The following is a 20,903-nucleotide window of genomic DNA, read 5'->3' on the forward strand; positions in this document are numbered from 1 at the left end:
CTTTTGGCATTTTTATATATTGTTTTTTACGCTTTATTTATATTTATTTTAGTGTAATGTTTATAATTTTATGTGCTTTTGGAATTTTTGTTTTTAAAATTCATATTTAACAATAATATTGTTATTAATTTGCTATTAATATGTGCTATTAATTTATTTTTTTTAAGAATGCTTTATCCCTTGATCATTTTTAGTAATTTCAAGACAAATGGTGCATTTAAATTATTATTTTGTTTATTTTTAATTGTTTTAATTGTTTGACAGTAAATTGAAATATTAAAATTTTGCTTTATATTATTATTCATTTATTTTCTTTTGCTTTTATCATTTTTACTTTTCTAAAATATTTATATTTAGCCTTACTTTGTACTATTTTAATTTTATTTTAGTTTTAATAATTTTGTGCTTTTTACATTTTTAAGGATGGTTTTTAATACTTATTTAGCCTAATTTTATTAGTTAAAACGTTAGTAATTTTATGTGCTTTTTAGGGCTGCAACAACGAATCGATAAAATCGATAAAAATCGATTACTAAAAGCGTTGGCAACGAATTTCATAATCGATTCGTTGTGTCGCGCGACGCAGAGACATTTGGTTGTTATTATATATATATATAAAAAAATTGAGCGCAGAGCGGAGTGGACACATTCGGTCTCTCTCCCACACTGATGCCAGCAGAGTTCGGCACCTCATAAGCTGTGTTTCCATCCAAAAATGCGAATTTAACTTATGCGCAAAACTGGAACATTTGAGCATAAAGCACCGTTTCTACATTATATATATATGCTGCCCCGATTTATATCAAACATGTTTGATATTTAAGCCTACTTTGGCTAGCGTACTTTCACAGCAGCCAATGCTCGATCGCAAAACAGCTGCTGTACGGGTCGTTGGATAGTGGAGATGGAGAAAACTACTTCTATAGTTTTTGTAACACTGTCTGTCTGTATAATGTGTCGAAAACATACCACAACCGTAAGGAGAAAGAGGAGCTCTGCTGAGGTGAAATCGTCTCAGTTTTGAATAGGGCTGTGACGGTGGCACGTTGTTTTTTTATATATAGCCTACACTTCAGTCAGCGAACAAGCAGCCTAAAAACGCTAAAATAAATCAAAGAAATAATATATTTAATTAAGAAAGTAGCCTAAGAGTATTAAATAGGCTATTAAACAAACATTCCTTGTAAAAATGTCCGATAGCTCATCAGTTTTTGGCCGACTGAATTTCCAGTCCGACTGTCTTTTTTTCTCTTTCTCTTCCTCATTACACAGCTGCTGTTTTTAATAGCAAAGTGATTACATTTATTTTCGTTCCTTTAGTTTATAAAGTTAATTTAGAGATATATTTGGAACACTTTTTGTTTGTTAAATTCAAGTTTTTGTTTTTTAAAGTTATGACCTAGCAAACAGCGGTTGCTATCAAAAGCCTGCTTAATTCATCGCGATTTAAATTAAAATCCATTGATATAAAAAACTTAAAACATATCACAATATTAGTTTAATCATTCAATCAAGATAATTCCAAAGTTTGTGCGGAGAGAAGCGCGCTTTGCAGGACATGGAGACGCCAGTGCAATGTGGAATTTCTTTTTTGCTCATAAAGGTAAGAGTAATTTACCACCCGGGCCGGAACTGTAAAGGGTTTACCTTAGTTTGTGTGTACTAACAGTATCAACAAAATGTGCTCTTAAAGAAAACAAACAGAATATGCTTGATATCTTTGGTTTAAACAGGAGGCTTCACAATAATTAACCGAAACCCAGGTAATTGCCTCACAAACACAATATCTATAGAAAGCTTTAAATTATTATTTTACTATAAAACGAAATAATTAAAATCGAAAACAAAACTCTTTCATTAGCTAATCCATAAAGATGCATTAGGCATTAATGAGCAGATGGCAGGATCGTTAATTTCATCTTTGCAACACTGAATCAGAAAATACTAGTTTATTAATAAGTAATTCGAATATTTTCTTAATTTTTGCCTTGACACATTCATGGTAATTACTTTTGCTGGGGCTTTTGAGGCCAGTTTTGCGTGCATTTGAATGCGGAACTCTTCCAGCTGGTCGCTGCTGATGGCAGGACACTAAACACCGCCATGGCAGAATGAATGTAGCAGAAAGTTAGTCAAGTTATCCCGTTCCAGCGTGCAAAGTCACATGACTTTTTTAATGCGCACTGAGGAATTTAATTTGAGAGGCTTCTTGATGGGAAATGCAGCATGTACACCACAGCAATCCACTGTCTTGACGGATAGTAATTTTAGTTTATTTAGTCTATATATTTGGCAGATGTAAAGCATACATGTGTATGTTTTTTGTGTTAGTCCATTTTTATTTTATTATTATAACAGTTCAAGGAGCAACATGTTCGTGCACTTTCTAAAGATTTTAGTTCTGTTTTTGAATAAAGGGTTGTAAATCCCTTGTTTTTTTTATCCGATTCATCGATTAATCGAAAAAATAATCGACAGATTAATCGATTATTAAAATAATCGTTAGTTGCAGCCCTAGTGCTTTTGTCTTTTTTGTGTTTTGAACATTTATGTTTAGCAATAATTTACATTTATTTTTTACAAGAATGCAATATCCTATGACAAATTTTCAATTCCAAGACAAATGGTGCCTTTTAATTATTATTTGGTTAATCATTTATTGTTTTAATTGTTTGACACTAAATCAGAATATTTAACTTTTGGTTTATATAATTATTAATTGATTTAATTTTCCAGTGTGCATTTCTCATTTTTTTTTACTGTTTGAATTTTCAGATTAAATTACAAATTTTTACAATATTTATATGTAGCCTTGATTTGTATTACTTTATTTTAGTTTTAATTATTTTGTGCTTTTGACATTTTTATATATATCGTTTTTAATACTTATTTATTTAGTCTTAATTTGTATTTATTTTAGTTTAAGTTTTAATAATTTTATGTCCTTTTGTCCTTTTTGTTTTTAAAATTCAAATTGAGCAATAATTCTTATTTATTTATCAAGTTATTCCAAGACAAATGGTGCATTTAAATTATTAATTTGTTTAATTATTTATTGTTTTAATAGTTTGACAATAAATCAGAATATTTAAATTTTGCATAATATTATTATTAAATATTGCATTATTTTATTTTTGTTTTAATTATTATGTGCTTTTGACATTTGTATGTATGTGTATATATATATATATATATATATATATATATATATATATATATATATATATATATATATATATATTTTTTTTTTTTAATGTGCTTTTGTCAAATCCCATGACAAATTTTCGACATTCCAATACAAACGGTGCATTTTCATTTTGAATTTGTTTCATTATTTATTGTTTTAATTGCTTGACAGTAAATTAGAATATTTCCCGTTTGGTTTAAATAATAATTAATTGATTTAATAGTGTTCTTCTGCACATTAGTTTGTTACGTTTGCTCTTTTTCACCAGACCGCGTAGTTTTTCAGAGATAGAGCTACAACTTTGCATATTCAAATCAGATGGAGTGCTCTGCAGTGATACAGTACAATGATTTGACTTCATTCTGGTTTTTACAGAGACAAACAGGCTCAGATCTGGTTTCTTGTCGTCATATGTGGTGTTGTTAAATATCAGCCTGAGGTTCACAGGTGTTCGGTGTGAATGCTTCACATACCTGAGCTTTACGTGATCGCATGTGTTTGTCTTCATGTACGCATACAGCTGCCCTAAAGACACATGTAGGAGTGTGTTCATATACAGATATAGACCAAATATCAATTTATGCAAGATGGGGACTGTGAACTGTCATTTTAAGGCTGAGCAGTTCAATGGATTGGTGTTACGGTGTTAGGTTGAAAGCGCCTGTGGCAGGGATTTGGATCTCATTGAGCATACAGTATATTATTTCACTGTTGTCATTTTTGCAAAACCAGATGTCTTTATTCTATCTTGGAGAAACACATTGTGTCGGTCACATGACTGGACTGTAACACACTGTTAAAGATTGACAGACGAGTTTCACAGCACAAATCCGGTGGCATTAAATGTCAGTTTGTGGTAAAATGGTGACACAAGTTTAGCTGAGTGTCTGGATGAAAAACGCTGAGCGATGCTGTCGCAAGCGTAAGGTGAGATCAGGTCAGGATGGACAGTTTTTATTGAGCAAGGACGCGTTAAAAGGACCAAAAGTGATGGTAAAGGCATTTATAATGTTATGAAATATTTTAGTTTCAAATAAAGCTGTTCTTTTGATCTTTCTATCCATCAAAGAATGTGGTTTTCACGAAAATGTGAATCAGCATTGTTTTCAACATTGATAATAATAATGAATCGGCATATTTGAATGATTTCCGAAGGATCATGTGACACTGAAGACTGGTGTAATGATGCTGAAAATTCAGCTTTGCATCACAGGAATAAATTAGATTTTAAAATGTAGTCAAATAGAAAACCGCTGTAATATTTCACAATTTTACAGTTTGTATGGCATTTTTATATTCAAATAAATGCAGAAGAGACTTAAAAGTAGTAATTATTTAAATTTTACATTATGCTTTATTTTTTTTCCATTATTTTAGTTTTATATTTATGATTTAAATTTTTTTGTGAGTTTTTAATTTAACATTTATGATTCAGAATTATTTGTAAGTTTATGTTAAAATGGCTTATTTTTGTTTTTATTTGTTTTTTATTTATTTGTTGGTAATTTTATGTTTTAAACATTTTAATGTTTAGTAAGTTTTTATTTTAACATTTTGTAGTTTTTAATTTTTTGTGTAATTTTATTGTAGCAAAAAAAGTTAAAATGAGTTATTTACTATTTTTGCTTTATTGTTAGTTATATTTTAAAAATTTTATTTTTTAATAATTATTTTATTTCTGCATTATTCATTTTAGATTTAATCTAATTTAACCTAGTATTTTTTAAATTTTGCATTATGCTTTCTTTTTTGTTATTTGCATTATTTTAGTTTTATATTTATGATTTATGATATGAAGTTTTAATTTACAAAATTACAGATTTTTAGTTTAACATTTTATGATTCAGATTATTATAAGTTTGTTTTAAAAATGTTTAATAAAATTAATTTTGTAATTTTTAATAGTTCTATTTTTTATTTTACTTATTTTAATTTTCCATTTTTATTATTTAATTTTTTAGTACCTTTTATTTTAAAATGGTTTATTTTAATTTATCATTTTGTTTAAATGTTCTTGTTCATTAATTAGACTTTTTAGTACTTTTTTATTTTAAAATGGTTTATTTTATTTTACATTTTTGCAACTTTAATTTTTAGTAAGTTTTAATTTTAAAATGACAATTTTTACATTTATTTATTTTTTATTTAAAATTAGTCATTTTAAGTTTACATTTTATGATGATTTTACTTTTAAATGTGTATTTTTATGTTTTTGTAATTAAATTTTTTAGTAGGTTTTTATTTTAAAATGATCTAATTTTTACAGTTTTGTAATTTTTCATTTTTAGTGTCTTTAAATTTAAAAGAAAACTTTTTTAAAATACATTTTTATGATTATTTTTTTGTTATATTTTCATTATTTTAGTTTTATTTATGATTTTAATTTTTTAGTTAATTTTAATTTACAAAATTACAGATTGTATGATTCAGATTATTAGTACGTTTATTTTAAAATACTAATTGTATTTAAGTTTTTACCTTAAATTTACTAATTTTAACATTTTATGATTTTGATTTTTAGTAAGTTTATTTTAAAATACTAATTTTATTGTTTTCATATTAAAAAATATTTTTAAATATTCTTTTTTTATTATAAACATTTTTAGTAAAGTTTTTACTTTATATTTACTTATTTTAATTTTAACATTTTACGATTTAGATTTCTAGTAAGTTTATTTTAAAATTACTTATTTTATGTTTTTATTTGTTTTATTTGTTTTTTTTTTGTCATTTTAGATTTTAAAATGTTAATTTTCAGTACTTTTTTATTTTTTAAATTACCTAATTTTTAATTTTTAGTATATTTTTATTTTAATTTGAAGTAGTTTTTACTTGAAAAACTTTTGACTTTTGTTGGACTTGTTTTTAGATCATTCAGCAGGTGAAACCAGTTTGCTCTGTGTTCTTTGTTAGAACTGCTTTTGGATGGTTTGGGTCTGGATTTCAGGTTTAGGGTTTCAAATGCATATTCTCTGTGCTTGTAAGAAGCTAGAAAGTCTTATTTTCATTTTTTATTGATATGTTGTCTTGTAATGCAGTGTGAGTGTGATTCTCTGTAATGCAGCACCAGAGCTCAATCCAGAGCATGCGCTTGTGTGTATGTCTTAGTCCCAGACTGTCTTCTGTCAGGTCCAGATTGTGTAGATTGTGATGGTTATTGTACAGCAGTTGCTCAAACACATTCTTTCTCTGCGTGTTGTTTCTTGTTGACATTCTGGAAGGATTTGAAACCGCTCAGCTGCTCTTCTGCATTTTCCTCAAGTGTGTGTGCTGCTGTTTCTGAAAGGCCTCGTCTCTGTGTGTGTGTGAGTGTTTTGCACTGTTGGCGAGAGAAAGTGCTGTGTTTCTATCCGTTTCCTCTTTCCTGTTTGTGATGATGTCAGATGTTCAGTTGAGAGGCATCAGCTGGTTTGACTCACTTCAGTAATCAGTGTGCTCTTCTGTCAACATCTCAAGACTGTCTCAGTGCTGCTGTCTCATTTATATACTAATACAGCATTTGTTCAAATTTGAAGTTCACTTTTTTAATATTTTAATAGTTATTTACTGTTTAATTCATGCTCTATTTTTAGTATTATATTTGAATTTTTTAAAAAAAAATGACTAATTTTATTCTACATTATTTAATTTTTTTATTTTACATTATGCTTTTATTTTTTATTTTTCATTATTTTAGTTTTATATTTATGCTTTTATTTTTAGTCAGTTTTAATGTACCATTTTACAATTCAAAGTATTAGTAAGTTTATTTTAAAAATACATTGTTTTTATTTTTACATTTATTTTAAATTTATGAATTTTTCTTTTTTATTTTGTAGTTTTTACTTTAAATTTACTTATTTTATTTTAACATTTTTATGTTTGTATTATTAAAATGGCTTATTTTAATTTTATATTTTTACATTTTTATTTATCAGTAAGTTTTAATTTTAAAATCACCTAATTTTACAGTTTTGTAATTTTTAATTTTTTTCATTATTTAATAATAATTTATAATTTAATAATTTAATAATTAATATAATTTTAGTAGGTTTATTTAAAAAAACTTATTTTGTTTTTTATTTATTATTTATTTACTTTACATTTTTATTACTTTTTAGTATATTTATTTCAAAATTCGTTATTCTAATTTTTATTTTAGTTTTTATTTTAAAAATGACAGATTTTAATTGATGATTTTAGTTCAACTTTTTTCATTATTTTTTATGTAGCTATTTTTTTTATTTTATTTTTTTACAATTATTTACATTAACTTTTAAGTTTATATTTTTATATTTAGTTACTTAATTTTACAATTATGTAATTTATTTAGTAATTTTAAATTTTTTTATAATTTAAAATTAGATATTTTAATTTTACATTTGTATGATTTTATTTTTTGTATTTTTTTATGATTTATTTAAATTTTTATTATTATTATTTTTTTGGTTTTTATTTAAAAAAGTCCTAATTTTACCATTTTGTCATTTTCTTCATTCTTCATTTCTTTAGTTCATTTTTATAAAAAAAAAAAGCTATTTTAATTTGATAATTTTATGATAATTTTTTTTGTGTTTTTATATTTAGTTAAAAAATTACAGAAGTTAATTGATGATTTTATTTAAACTTTCTTTTTATGATTTTAATTATTGGTAACTTAAAGTTTTTATTTATTATTATTATTTTTTACAATTATTTACATTCATTTTTAATAAGTTTACATTTTTATATTTTAAATTTACTTAATTTTACAATTATGTAATTTATTTTGTAATCTTTATTTTTTATTTAAAATTAGGTATTTAAATTTTACATGTTACGATTTTATTTTTTTAATTATGTTTTTCTTTTTCTTTTAAAATTATTTATTTTAAACGTTGTGTTTTTTTAGGGGTGGGCATAGATTAATTTTTTTAATCTAGATTAATCTAGATTAAAATGGCTAATTTGAATTCTGCTGAAGGCATTCAGAATATGTGTGCTACCCAAATAATGACTAAACATGTTACACCGACCGTACTTTTATTTTGACAGGTTGCCGTGAAGTTTCTGTGTATACAGTATGACATGATGCGAGTTTTCTCAAATGAAACGGCATAAGTGACACTCACAGCAGTTTTGGAGATTGAGTTTATCTGTTCATGTGAGATGCAAATGCCAAAAATTACCGGGAGCACCGTGTGTTTCAGTATGCGTGTAGTAAAAGCGCGTCTCCACCATTCATAGTATGAATTTCATACATACAGCTAGGCAAACGGAACATACCGGATTCATATTAAAACGGTCTTTTTGCATTTCAGTTTTCACAGACACTAGTCCATATCGCGATTTGAATTAAGTGACAGATCATATTTGATTTATGAAACCAAAAAACGACGAATTTACGTGGCATTTCTATCAAACTATCAAGGTGAAAGTCATCATAGCTTGCGTAGTTTAGACCCAGCTCCCAACCCAATTTTGAGAATAGATTAACGGCGATATTTTTTTAATCGCCCGATAAAAGTCTCACGTTAACGCAGCACGTTAACGCCGATAACGGCCCACCACTAGTTTGTTTTTTTTTAAATGGCCAAATTTTACTGTTTTGTAATATTTTTTTTTTTCATTTTTGGTGTTTTTTTCCCCCCTTTTTTTATTAGGTATTTTACGTTTACATTTTTATGACTTTTATTAGTATGTTTTTCTTTTAAAATTATTTATTTTAATGTTTATGTTTGTTTGTTTGTTTAGTAGGTTTGTATTTTAAAATGGCCTAATTTTATCATTTTATAGTTTTTCATTTTTAGTTCATTTTTATTTTAAAATTTGTATGATTTTATTGTTTAGTAACTTAAGTGGGATGTTTAGAGATGACACATGTTGTAATGAAGGCAAATTGAACATTTCTCATCATCTCCAGTTGTTCCTCCAGAACTAAATGCAAGATTTGTCTTCATTTTAAGATTCCACTTGATTTACCAAGACTCCTGTTTTTCTGTACAGGGCTGGATTGCAAATGTTCGAGGAGGTTCGTTCTCTTCTCAGGGCAACCACATCAAATCCAGCTGCAGTCTTGTGGCCTTCAACACAGATCAGGCTGGTATGAACGGAGCACCTCTGATAACATTCACACACTAAACACACACCAGACCAGATAAACACCAGGAGAACCAGTCTGGTTCGAGTTTTGTAAGCAGTGCTTTTGGATGTAACCGTGTTTGTTTTGTCTCTGAAGGAGGCGGGATGGTCGGCCTGTCTTCTGTGAACGCCGCGTCTGACGGGAAGTGGACCGTGACCCAGATTTCATGCCATGCTGGTGAGATATTAACAGTTGCACGTCCAGCTAACACGCTCGGCTCATTTAACTTCATTTGGAGCAAAAATTGATGTTGATGAAGTTAAAAGGCACAGCCTTAATGCTGCTGCTTCCCGCTGCGGCAGGCAAATGTCACGGACTCGCAGTTCACTAAAAATAAACCCAATGCATGCGACCTATATGAGTTTGTCCTAATTCTCTTTTTCTGATTTTCTCATCTCAGACCTTTTGACCGACCTGGACTTCTCTCCGTTTGACGACTATCTGCTGGCGACCTGCTCGGCTGATGAGACGGTGAGTCACAGTAAACCTGGTCCACTTTAGATTATTCTGAGCAAAAACTGAGTGCTTCAATAGAAGGAGAGACTCTGAGTGACATTAACAACCATGTTTAGGGACGGCTGTATCTGAAATTTGATGCCACTTTCATAATAAAATTAGGAACTGAAGGATGTATAGTAGCACAAGGATGTCATACATTATGTAAGGACATTACCTTGCATTTTCTAATCTTCTATGGAGGAAAAAAAAGACAACTAGAAATGTTTTTTGATTAATTTATTAAATCATTTTTGTTTGTTTTTACATTTTAAATTTGTTTACAATTTAAAAAAAAAAAATTTAATCTATGTTTTTATTTTTAATTTCTAATTAATAAATAAATTATTTGATTTAATGTTTTTTTTTATTATTTTAAAATTGTTACTTTTTAATTTGTTTTAAAACAATTGATTTATTATTAAAGTAATATAATTAATTTAATTTATTTATTTGAAATGTATTATATTTATGAATTACATCAATAAAATTGTTTTTGTTTTAAAAATGAGCTATTTTTAAAGGTATATTTTTGTTTTCATTTTTCTAGTTTTAATAAACAAATACATTTAATCTATTTTTTAAATTATTTTAAAACGGTTTTTCTTTTTATTTATTTGTTTTAAAGATTTTCGTATAATTAAATTAATTAAGCTAATGGAATTTCCGTTTATTTATTTATTTGAAATTAATTAATTTTATTTTTAAAGGGCATTTTAAATTAATTAAATCAATAGAACTGTATTTATGTTTTTGTTTTAAAATTCACATTATTTTTTATTTTAGGTATTTTTTTTCTAGTTGTAATAAATAATAAATAATAAACAATTTAAATCTATTAATAATTAGTATTAACATTTGCTAATTTGCAATTAGCAATAAATAATTTTAATCTAATTTTTAGAATTATTTTAAAACTATTTCTTTCTTTATTTGCTTTAACAAAATTTACTTATGATTAAGTCAATTAAATACATTTTATTTGTTTAAAAATTTGACTTAGGTTTATATTTTTTATTTATTTTTTATGTTTAATAAATAAATGTAATATATTTTTAGAATTATTTAAAAGCTATTTGTTTCTTTAATTTATTTGCTTTAAAGCAATTTACTTATAATTAAATCAGTTAAATTAATATTGTTTTAAAAAATTAGATAAATGAGATATTAAGTTTATATTTTAATTTTAATTTTCTAGGTTTAATAAATACATTAGTAGTTTTAAAACTATTTTTCTTTTAAATAAATGTATGTATAATTAAATCAGTAGAATTAATTTCTATTTAGTTGTTATTGTTTCTATTTGTAATCAGTGTGTTTATTTTAATTTATTTTAAATGTATTTAAATTAATACAATCAATAGAATTGTATTTCATTATTCATATTTGTTAAATTGATATTTTTTCAGTTTTTATTATTATCAAAGTTTTAATAAATATTTAATCTATTTTTTAAATTATGCTTTGGACTGCTTCTTTTTTATTGATTTGCTTTGAAGGCAAATTTAATTATACTTACATCAGTCAAATTAATATAATTAATTTTTATTTAGTTATTAATTTATTGTATTTTTATTTATTTGAAATGGAAATGTTTTATTTATTTAAGTGTATTTTAAAATGTCTTTTAAATTAAATCAATGCAATTGTATTTTTTAATTTTTTTTTTATATTTTACATTTATATTTTATTTTGATTTCTGTTTAAATTCTAGTTTAAATAAACTGTTTAATAAAAATATAAATTTCTATTTAGTTAATTATTTATTTAAAATCAATTTATTTAAATGTATTTTAAATTATTTAAATCAATAGAATTGTGTGTATTTCTATAAATGTTCATTTAGTAGAGGTCAGTTTGATTTCTAAGGCTTTTTTTCATTCAGATATTTGTTCTTGGTTCATTCCTTAAGAATGTGCATCGCTGGCCGTCAGCAGAGAGCAGCATGTATTTATTAATGACATCTGCTGATCTGTTGATCTGGAGATATGCTTATATGAGCATCTATAAATAGTGTTGTTATCAGCTGTATGAGGCTGTGCAGATGTTGAGGAGGCTGGCAGATGCTGCTGTCTGTCAGGTCAGGTTTTCCTTTCTCATATTTGAAAGCTGAGCAGAATGAAGAGACAAACACATGCCTTCATCTTCCAGCAGCACATCTGGCCTCCACCTGACATCTGCTCCAGCGCTGCTCTCTCTCAGTGAGCTCTGCTTTAGCAGTCAGTTCACACAGGAGACACCCTGACACACGCTTCCCAGAGGAACACCACAGCTTCTGACAAAATACCATGCAAACATTCATTACTACTTCAAATGAACTGCTATAAGTTGCTATTAGCCACTTCTGACATCAGAAAATGCATTCAAATTCCTGAAAAATGAAAACTACTTATACTTAAACATCCCATGCTTGCTTTCTTTCTTTTTCTTGTTCCTTTCTTCTTTTCTTTTTTTTTTATATTTTTATACTGTATTTTACAACTTTTGTTTTTGTAATGTGATGAATTTCTGAAGGACACAGTAAGTACAATTTTATGTATTAATTATTATTCTTGGCCTGTTCTTCTCCTTGCTCTCTTCCTCTTTGTTTCTTATTATTTATTAAAATTAAAACAAAATTCTGATGTGTATTTTTGAAACAATAAGTAAAATTATTTCATTTATTTATTATAAAAATTTTGGTTTCTGTAATGTCATGAATTTCTGAATGATACAAAAAAGTTAAATATTTTTTTTATTTTTTATTTATTAAAACTTTGTTAAAAGTTTTGTAAAGAGATGTATTTCTGAATGATACAACAGCTAAAATAATTGTGCTTATTTCTGGGTCAATTTCTATTTGTTTGGTTATGTAAAATGCATGAATGTATTTTTATTTATCTATAAGCAATGTTTATTTGTTTATTTATTTGAATGTATTTTTAAGATTTACTTTTGATTATTAATTCATTTTATTTATTTTAAATGTATTTTTATGTGTATTTATTATTGTTATTTTAAATTAATTTTAAAACTCTTGGTTTCTTTCATTTGATTTTTATTATTATTTTTATTTTCTTTTTACATTTTTAATTAGTAACATTTATTTTTATTTGTAATTAATGCAATTGGAATTGAAATGGGTAGTTAATGTGTATTAATTTATTTGTAAAATTAATTTTGTATTTATTTTAATTAATTAATTGCAAAAATTGTATTGTTGTTTTTAATGTATTTTAAAACTATTTTTTATTTTCATTTTTAATTATTATTATTATTTTTTTTATTTGTAACATTTTTTAATTTATAATTAATAATTTTATTAAAACTTAAATGGTAACACTTTACAATAAGGTTCATTAATTAAACATTAGTTAATGTACTAACTAACATGAACTAACCATGAGCAATACATTTGTTACTGTATTTACTAATCTTCATTAATGTTAGTTAACGAAAATACAGTTGCTCATTGTTTGTTCATGTTAGTTCACACTGCATTAACTAATGTTAACACGATTTTAATAATGTATTAGTAAATGTTGAAATTAACATTAACAAAGCTTAATAAATGCTGTACAAGTGCAGTTCATTATTAGTTCATGTTAACTAATGTGGTCAACTAATGTTAACTAAGTAAGGAACCTTATTGTAAAGTGTTACCACTTAAATTTTTGTAAATGGTTTAAAATGATGCAATACATAAAATAATTTAATTCAATTTATTTTATTTTATTTTATTTTATTTTTTTATTTGTATTTATTTATAAAGTGTATTTATTTCTAATGTATTTTTATAAATTTTAATGTATGTTTAAAAGTTTACTTGTAGTTATTAATTTACTTTAAATTAATTTATTTTAAATGTATTTTTATTTATGTTCATAAAATTCATTTTAAAACTTTATTTCTTTATTTTCATTTATTTGTATTTTTTGTATTTATTTTTTACTTTTTTACATTTTACATTTTTTACTTTTTATTTATTTTTATTTATAATTAATAAAACTGAAATTGGTAATTAATTTGTGTATTAATTTGTTTATCTATGTAATTATTACTTTTTTTTAATGTCAAACGCATTATGTATTTATTACTGTCATTTTACTTTTTTTTTCAAACTATTTGTTTCTTTATTTTTTATTATTTTATTTAATTATTTTACATTTTTATATTGTAAGTGATACAATAAGGAAAATAATTGCATTTATTTATTAAAACATCAATTTTTGTAACAAGATGAATTTCTAAATTTTACAAAAAGTTAAATAATTGTATTTATTTAATAAAGCATCAAGTTTTGTAATATGATGAATTTCTGAATGAAAAAATATTTTGTTTATTTATTAAATCTAAAATTTTTGTAATGTTGTGTTTCTGAATGATAAATAATTGTATTTATTTATTTATTAAAATGTCAGTTTTTGTAATGTGTTGAGTTTTTGAATGATACAAGAAGCAAAATAATGTTTTTTTTATTTCATTATTTATTATTAATAATGTGATGTATTTTTGAATTAAACAATATTTAGTGAAATCATCATTATAGGTGGGGCTTGATTTTATTTATTTTAATTGGATCTTTAAAAATAGGCTGTAATATTATTGGTTTATACATATTTATTATTTGTAGTGTGGCTTTGAATACGTCAGCAGAAGGTAAATTAATTTCAGACAGTAAAAATGTACTGTGTGCTGTATTTTATGAAACAGTTGGGTTTAGGGCTTTTATAAAGGCTGTATAGAAATGATTTTATAATTTAGAAGATTTAGTATATTTATTGAAGATCTGCCACAGTACAGTGTTTAGTAACATGTTTGTCTGTCTGTGTTGATTCAGGTGAAGCTGTGGCGTGTGTGTGATCCGGATCAGGATCAGCCCAGTAACCCTGAGGTGACTCTGAGCCCCGCAGACGGGCGACTGGAGATCGTTCTCTTCCACCCCTCGGCCTCAGGTCTGCTCGCCGTGGCGTCTGCGAAAGGCATTCAGGTGTGGGACGTCACACGAGACGCCGCCCTGACAGGTAAACACAGACCAATGCATTCATCCCTACAGCCATCACTGCTGTTACATACCAGATTAAGTCTCGTCTTCAATTATGTGACTTTAGGTGTACAGTCGTGGCCAAAAGTTTTGAGAATTACATAAATATTGGAAATTGGAAAAGTTGCTGCTTAAGTTTTTATTTTAGCAATTTGCATATACTCCAGAATGTTATGAAGAGTGATCAGATGAATTGCATAGTCCTTCTTTGCCATGAAAATTAACTTAATCCCGAAAAAACTTTCCACTGCATTTCATTGCTGTCATTAAAGGACCTGCTGAGATCATTTCAGTAATAGTCTTGTTAACTCAGGTGAGAATGTCGACGAGCACAAGGCTGGAGATCATTATATCAGGCTGATTGGGTTAGAATGGCAGATTTGACATGTTAAAAGGAGGGTGATGCTTGAAATCATTGTTCTTCCATTGTTAACCATGGTGACCTGCAAAGAAACGCATGCAGCCATCATTGCGTTGCATAAAAATGGATCCACAGGCAAGGATATTGTGGCTACTAAGATTGCACCTAAATCAACAATTTATAGGATCATCAAGAACTTCAAGGAAAGAGGTTCAGTTCTTGTTAAGAAGGCTTCAGGGCGTCCAAGAAAGTCCAGCGAGCGCCAGGATGGTCTCCTAAAGAGGATTCAGCTGCGGGATCGGAGTGCCACCAGTGCAGAGCTTGCTCAGGGATGGCAGCAGGCAGGTGTGAGCGCATCTGCACACACAGTGAGGCCAAGACTTTTGGAAGATGGCCTGGTGTCAAGAAGGGCAGCAAAGAAGCCACTTCTCTCCAAAAAAAAAACATCAGGGACAGATTGATCTTCTGCAAAAAGTATGGCGAATGGACTGCTGAGGACTGGGGCAAAGTCATATTCTCAGATGAAGCCTCTTTCCGATTGTTTGGGGCATCTGGAAAAAGGCTTGTCCGGAGAAGAAAAGGTGAGCGCTACCATCAGTCCTGTGTCATGCCGACAGTAAAGCATCCTGAGACCATTCATGTGTGGGGTTGCTTCTCATCCAAGGGAGTGGGCTCACTCACAATTTTGCCCAAAAACACAGCCATGAATAAAGAATGGTACCAAAACACCCTCCAACAGCAACTTCTTCCAACAATCCAACAACAGTTTGGTGAAGAACAATGCATTTTCCAGCACGATGGAGCACCGTGCCATGAGGCAAAAGTGATAACTAAGTGGCTCGGGGACCAAAACGTTGATATTTTGGGTCCATGGCCTGGAAACTCCCCAGATCTTAATCCCATTGAGAACTTGTGGTCAATCCTCAAGAGGCGGGTGGACAAACAAAAACCCACTAATTCTGACAAACTCCAAGGAGTGATTATGAAAGAATGGGTTGCTATCAGTCAGGATTTGGCCCAGAAGTTGATTGAGAGCATGCCCAGTTGAATTGCAGAGGTCCTGAAAAGAAGAGCCAACACTGCAAATACTGACTCTTTGCATAAATGTCATGTAATTGTCGACAAAAGCCTTTGAAACGTATGAAGTGCTTGTAATTATATTTCAGTACATCACAGAAACAACTGAAACAAAGATCTAAAAGCAGTTTAGCAGCAAAAAAAACAAACTAATATTTGTGTCATTCTCAAAACTTTTGGCCACGACTGTACACTTGAGTCCTATTCAGATGCTAATTGTTTTTCATGAGCTTGCGAGACCATTTCTGGGTCAATTTCTATTTGTTTGGTTATGTAAAATGCATTCATGTATTTTTATTTTTTTTATTTATAAACCATATTTATTTATTTAAATATGCCTTTATTTATTGTGAATTTGATTTATTAATTTATTTTAAATGTTTTTCTTTATGTATATTTATTATTGTTATTTTAAATTTTAAAACAATTTGTTTCTTTATTTTCATTTATTTTTAATTATTTTATTTATTTTCTTTTTTACATTTTAATTCGTAACATTTATTTTATTTATAATTCATAAAATTGGAATTGTGGTAAAAAGTGGCAATTAATTAGTTTTTATTTATTTGTAAAAAAAAATTACTTATTTTAATTAACTAAGATTTCATTTATTTGCAAAATTAGCTTTTTATTTTAATTAATTAAATTATACATTTTTAAAACTATTTATTTATTTTAATTTATTAAAAACATTTTTTTTAGATTTTTAATTTGTAACATTTTATTTATTTTTATTTTAGATTTAATTATTATTTATAATAATTTTATTTCATAAAAAAATTGGAATTGAAATGGAAAATTAAATTGTATTTATTTATTTTAATTATTTATTAATTAAAATATTTTCAAAACTAATGTATTTTTAAAATGTACTTTCGATTATTAATTTATTCATTTTAAATGTATTTTTATGTATATTTATTATTTATTTTAAATGTATTTTAAAACTATTTGTTTGATTTAAAACATTTATTTTTTATAATTTAACTCTTTTTTACATTTTTAAATTGTAACCATTATTACATTTATTTTATTCATAATTAATACAATTTGAATTTAAATCGGAAATTCATTTCTAATTATTTTTTGTAAAACTTTAATTTATTTAATTAATTAAAGTTATTTTAATTTGTATGTATTTATTGCTAATGTACTTTATTTTATTGTAATTTTAAATTGTACTTAATTTCTGTATTTATTTTATTATTTTATGTATATTTAATTTTGTTATTTAAACATTTTATTTTAAATGTATTTTTTAAACTTTCTTTATTTTAATTTATTATTTATTTATTTTATTAATTTTTATTTTACATTTTTAAATTGTAACATTTATTTACTTATTTGTAAAAATGTACTTTTATTTATTTATGTTTTATTTTACCTTTATTTATTTTTTTAATATTTAATCCAGTTGGAATTTGAAGCTAAATGTTCAGATGGTCTTGTCCAGTGATTCATGAGTTGTAATTGTCATCTGAATAAGGCAATTCATGAGTGTTTTGTCTGCGTCTTTTTTTTGTCTCTGCTGTGTGTTTTTTGTTTGTTTTGTCTCCGTGTGTTTGGTTTGATCTGCAAGCCTCTGGTGGTCTCCAGGGCTGCGTTTGTTGGGTCCTCTGGGGTCTAAGTGCGGAGCGGCTGAGGTAAATGTTTGAGCTCAGGAGCCCCTCAGAGCTTTGAGCTGCGTGTCCCCGGAGCCCCATGAGGGCTGCTATTGCTGCTCAGCCTCACGTCTCTCATCTCTCATCTCACGTCACTGTCTGCCTTCATCTGCTCTCATGCGCTTGAGTCCCAGTTAGCCGTGGCTCATTCTGTCCCTTCACACAAAACCAATCCCGTGCCACATTACTGGATCTCTGAGAACATGAGAAATGTTACATTGGCAAATTGCTAAAATATATGTTTGTTTTTAATAATTTTAATTTATTTTATTATTATTATTATTTTTTTTACATTTTATTTTCATTTTAATTTCTTTTTTCTTCCTTTATTTTTTAAGCTTTAGTTTTAGTTAACTATAGTGGCTATACTACACTATGGTTAAAATCTGTGTTATTTTAGTATTATTTATATATTATATATATATGTGACCCTGGACCACAAAACCAGTCATAAGGTTAATTTTGACAAAACTGAGATTTATACATCATATGAAAGCTCAATAAATAAGCTTTCTATTGATGTTTGGTTTGTTAGGATAGGACAATATTTGACCGAGATACAACTATTTGAAATCAGAAATCTGAGGATGCAAAAAAATAAAAAAGACTGAGAAAATCACCTTTAAAGTTGTCCAAATTAAGTTCTTAACAATGCATATTACAAATCAAAAATTACATTTTGATATGTTTACAGTAGGAATTTTACAAAAAATCTTCATGGAACATGATCTTTACTTAATTTCTTAATGATTTTTGGCATAAAAGAAAAATCAATAATTTTGACCCATGCAATGTATTTTTGGCTATTGCTACAAATAAACCCCAGCGACTTAAGACTGGTTTTGTGGTCCAGGGTCACATATATATATATATAATATATTGTAATTAATTAATTATTTTTATTTCTTAAAATATTTAGTTTATTAATTTAAATGTTTAGTAATTAATTAATTGTATTATAATTTCTTATTTTATTTTGTTATTAATTTATTATTTTTTTAACTTGACTTTTTGAATTTAATTTAATCTGATTATTATTTTATTTTATTTTCAGTAATTTCTTTTTTGTTGCTTTTTCTTTTTCTTTTTTTAGTATTATTTAATTTAATTATTTTTTCTATATTTTGCTCAGTTATGGCAAAACAGATGAATCTAAAAGAAACTATTAAACTATGGTTAAAATCTGTTATTTTAGTGTTATTTAAAATAATTAGTTTTATTTCGTGAAATATTCTAATTTATTTTAGTAATTTTTGATATTTATATTATATTATTTATATTTATATATTTTAAGTCAACATTTACATTTTTAAATGTTGAACTTTCTGTCTGTCTTTCTTTTCTTTTTTTGTTTTTGTGGTGAATGGTTTTAATTTTAGGTGGATTTTTTTTATATATATAGTTTATATATTAAATAACTGGATCTCTGAGAATCTGAGATGTTGCATTGGCAAATAGTTGACATTCAAATTATTTTGCTTATAGTTATGGATTATAACTATTAAACTATGGTTATAATCTGTGTTATTTTAGTATTATTTAAATACTATTATGTTGTATATAATTAATTAATTTATTTCTTAAAATACTTTTATTAATATATTTGTTTTATTATAATTTCAAATACATTTTTTAATTATTTTTTGTTATTTTAAATATATTTTTTACATTTATTTTTTAATATATTATTTCTGTATTAAATAACTGGATTTGTTTTTATTATTTGTATACTATTATAGTGTTAATTACCATTTTGAATAAGCTTTTATTTATTATATATTCAGTTTTCTTTTTAATTTCAGTTTTATTTTAGTTAGATTTTTTAGTAATATAGTACTTCAACTTATTTTATTTTATTTCGTTTTTTAATGTATATTAATTATTTATTTATTTTTTAAAATTCATTTAATCTTATTTTTTTAACTTGACTTTTTAAATTAAATTAAATTTTTTTTTTTTAATTTATTAAATCAAATTTTAAATTTTATTTTATTTTCAGTAAACAATTAATTTTTTTTTATTGCTTGCTTTTTCTTTTTCTTTTTTTTCATAAACAAATGGTTTTAGTTTAAGTTAACTATAGTAGCCATAGTTATGATTATAACTATTAAACGATGGTTAAAATTGCTCAGTATTATTTAAATACTATTATGTTGTATATAATTGTTTATTTCTTAAAATATTTGTATTAATTGAAATGTATTAAATACATAAATACATTTTTTACATTTCATTTTTATTTGTTATTTTAAATATATTTTTACATTTATTTTTTAATATATTATTTCTATATTAAACAAAAGCTCATTCAGAGATCTCAGATTCTCAGAGATCCAGTTATTTATTATATATTCAGTTTTCTTTTTAGAGTTTAAGTTTTAGACATTTTGTGCTTTTTTTATTTTTACTATTTCATTTTTGTAATTTCAGTCTTATTTTTAGTTTAGTTTAAGTAATTTAGTACTTCAAATTATTTTAGTTCACTTAGTTGCCAAGGTAATATTTCTAATTTGTTTTTAATGTCTAATTTCACATAAGCTTACCCAGTGCATTGGTTTGCATCACCAGTGTCTTCTAACATAACTGTACACACGTGTGTGTTGTGCTCAGATTCCCAGCACTGTCCTGCTTTTCTGTGTGTGTTTCCTCACTGATATCATGTCAGAGAGTTTAATTTAGCTTGACTGTTGATTTGTGTGTTGTGACGTGTGTGTTTCTGTTTGCAGTACTGGAGCAGCATGCGGATCAACTGCAGGGTTTGGCCTGGAAGGAAGACGGATCCCTGCTGGCTTCATCCTGCAAGGTAAACGCTTTCTACTGCCACTTTTTACCATCACAAAATTGGTCACACGTCTGTTCTGATGGCTCTTAGAGAGGAGGAAAATCAGTGCTAAATGTATATATTTTATAAAAAACAATAAAAAATAAAATAAATTAAATATAAATAAAATAAATAAATAAATAAATATATATATATATATATATATATATATATATAT

At 26.1% G+C, this 20,903-nt stretch overlaps 1 protein-coding gene across 1 annotated transcript in view; it reads left to right on the forward strand.

Moving 5' to 3' along the window:
* LOC141331535 (uncharacterized) overlaps positions 1-20,903 on the forward strand; it is a 55,044-nt gene that overhangs the window by 32,106 nt on the left and 2,035 nt on the right. The window contains exons 11-15 of the mRNA XM_073836590.1: positions 9,152-9,248; positions 9,384-9,464; positions 9,688-9,758; positions 14,602-14,785; positions 20,631-20,707. Coding sequence (XP_073692691.1) covers positions 9,152-9,248; positions 9,384-9,464; positions 9,688-9,758; positions 14,602-14,785; positions 20,631-20,707 — 510 coding nt within the window. The remainder of the gene's footprint in view (positions 1-9,151; positions 9,249-9,383; positions 9,465-9,687; positions 9,759-14,601; positions 14,786-20,630; positions 20,708-20,903) is intronic.

The sequence above is a fragment of the Garra rufa genome, chromosome 3, assembly GCF_049309525.1.
Source record: "Garra rufa chromosome 3, GarRuf1.0, whole genome shotgun sequence".
NCBI lineage: Eukaryota > Metazoa > Chordata > Actinopteri > Cypriniformes > Cyprinidae > Garra > Garra rufa.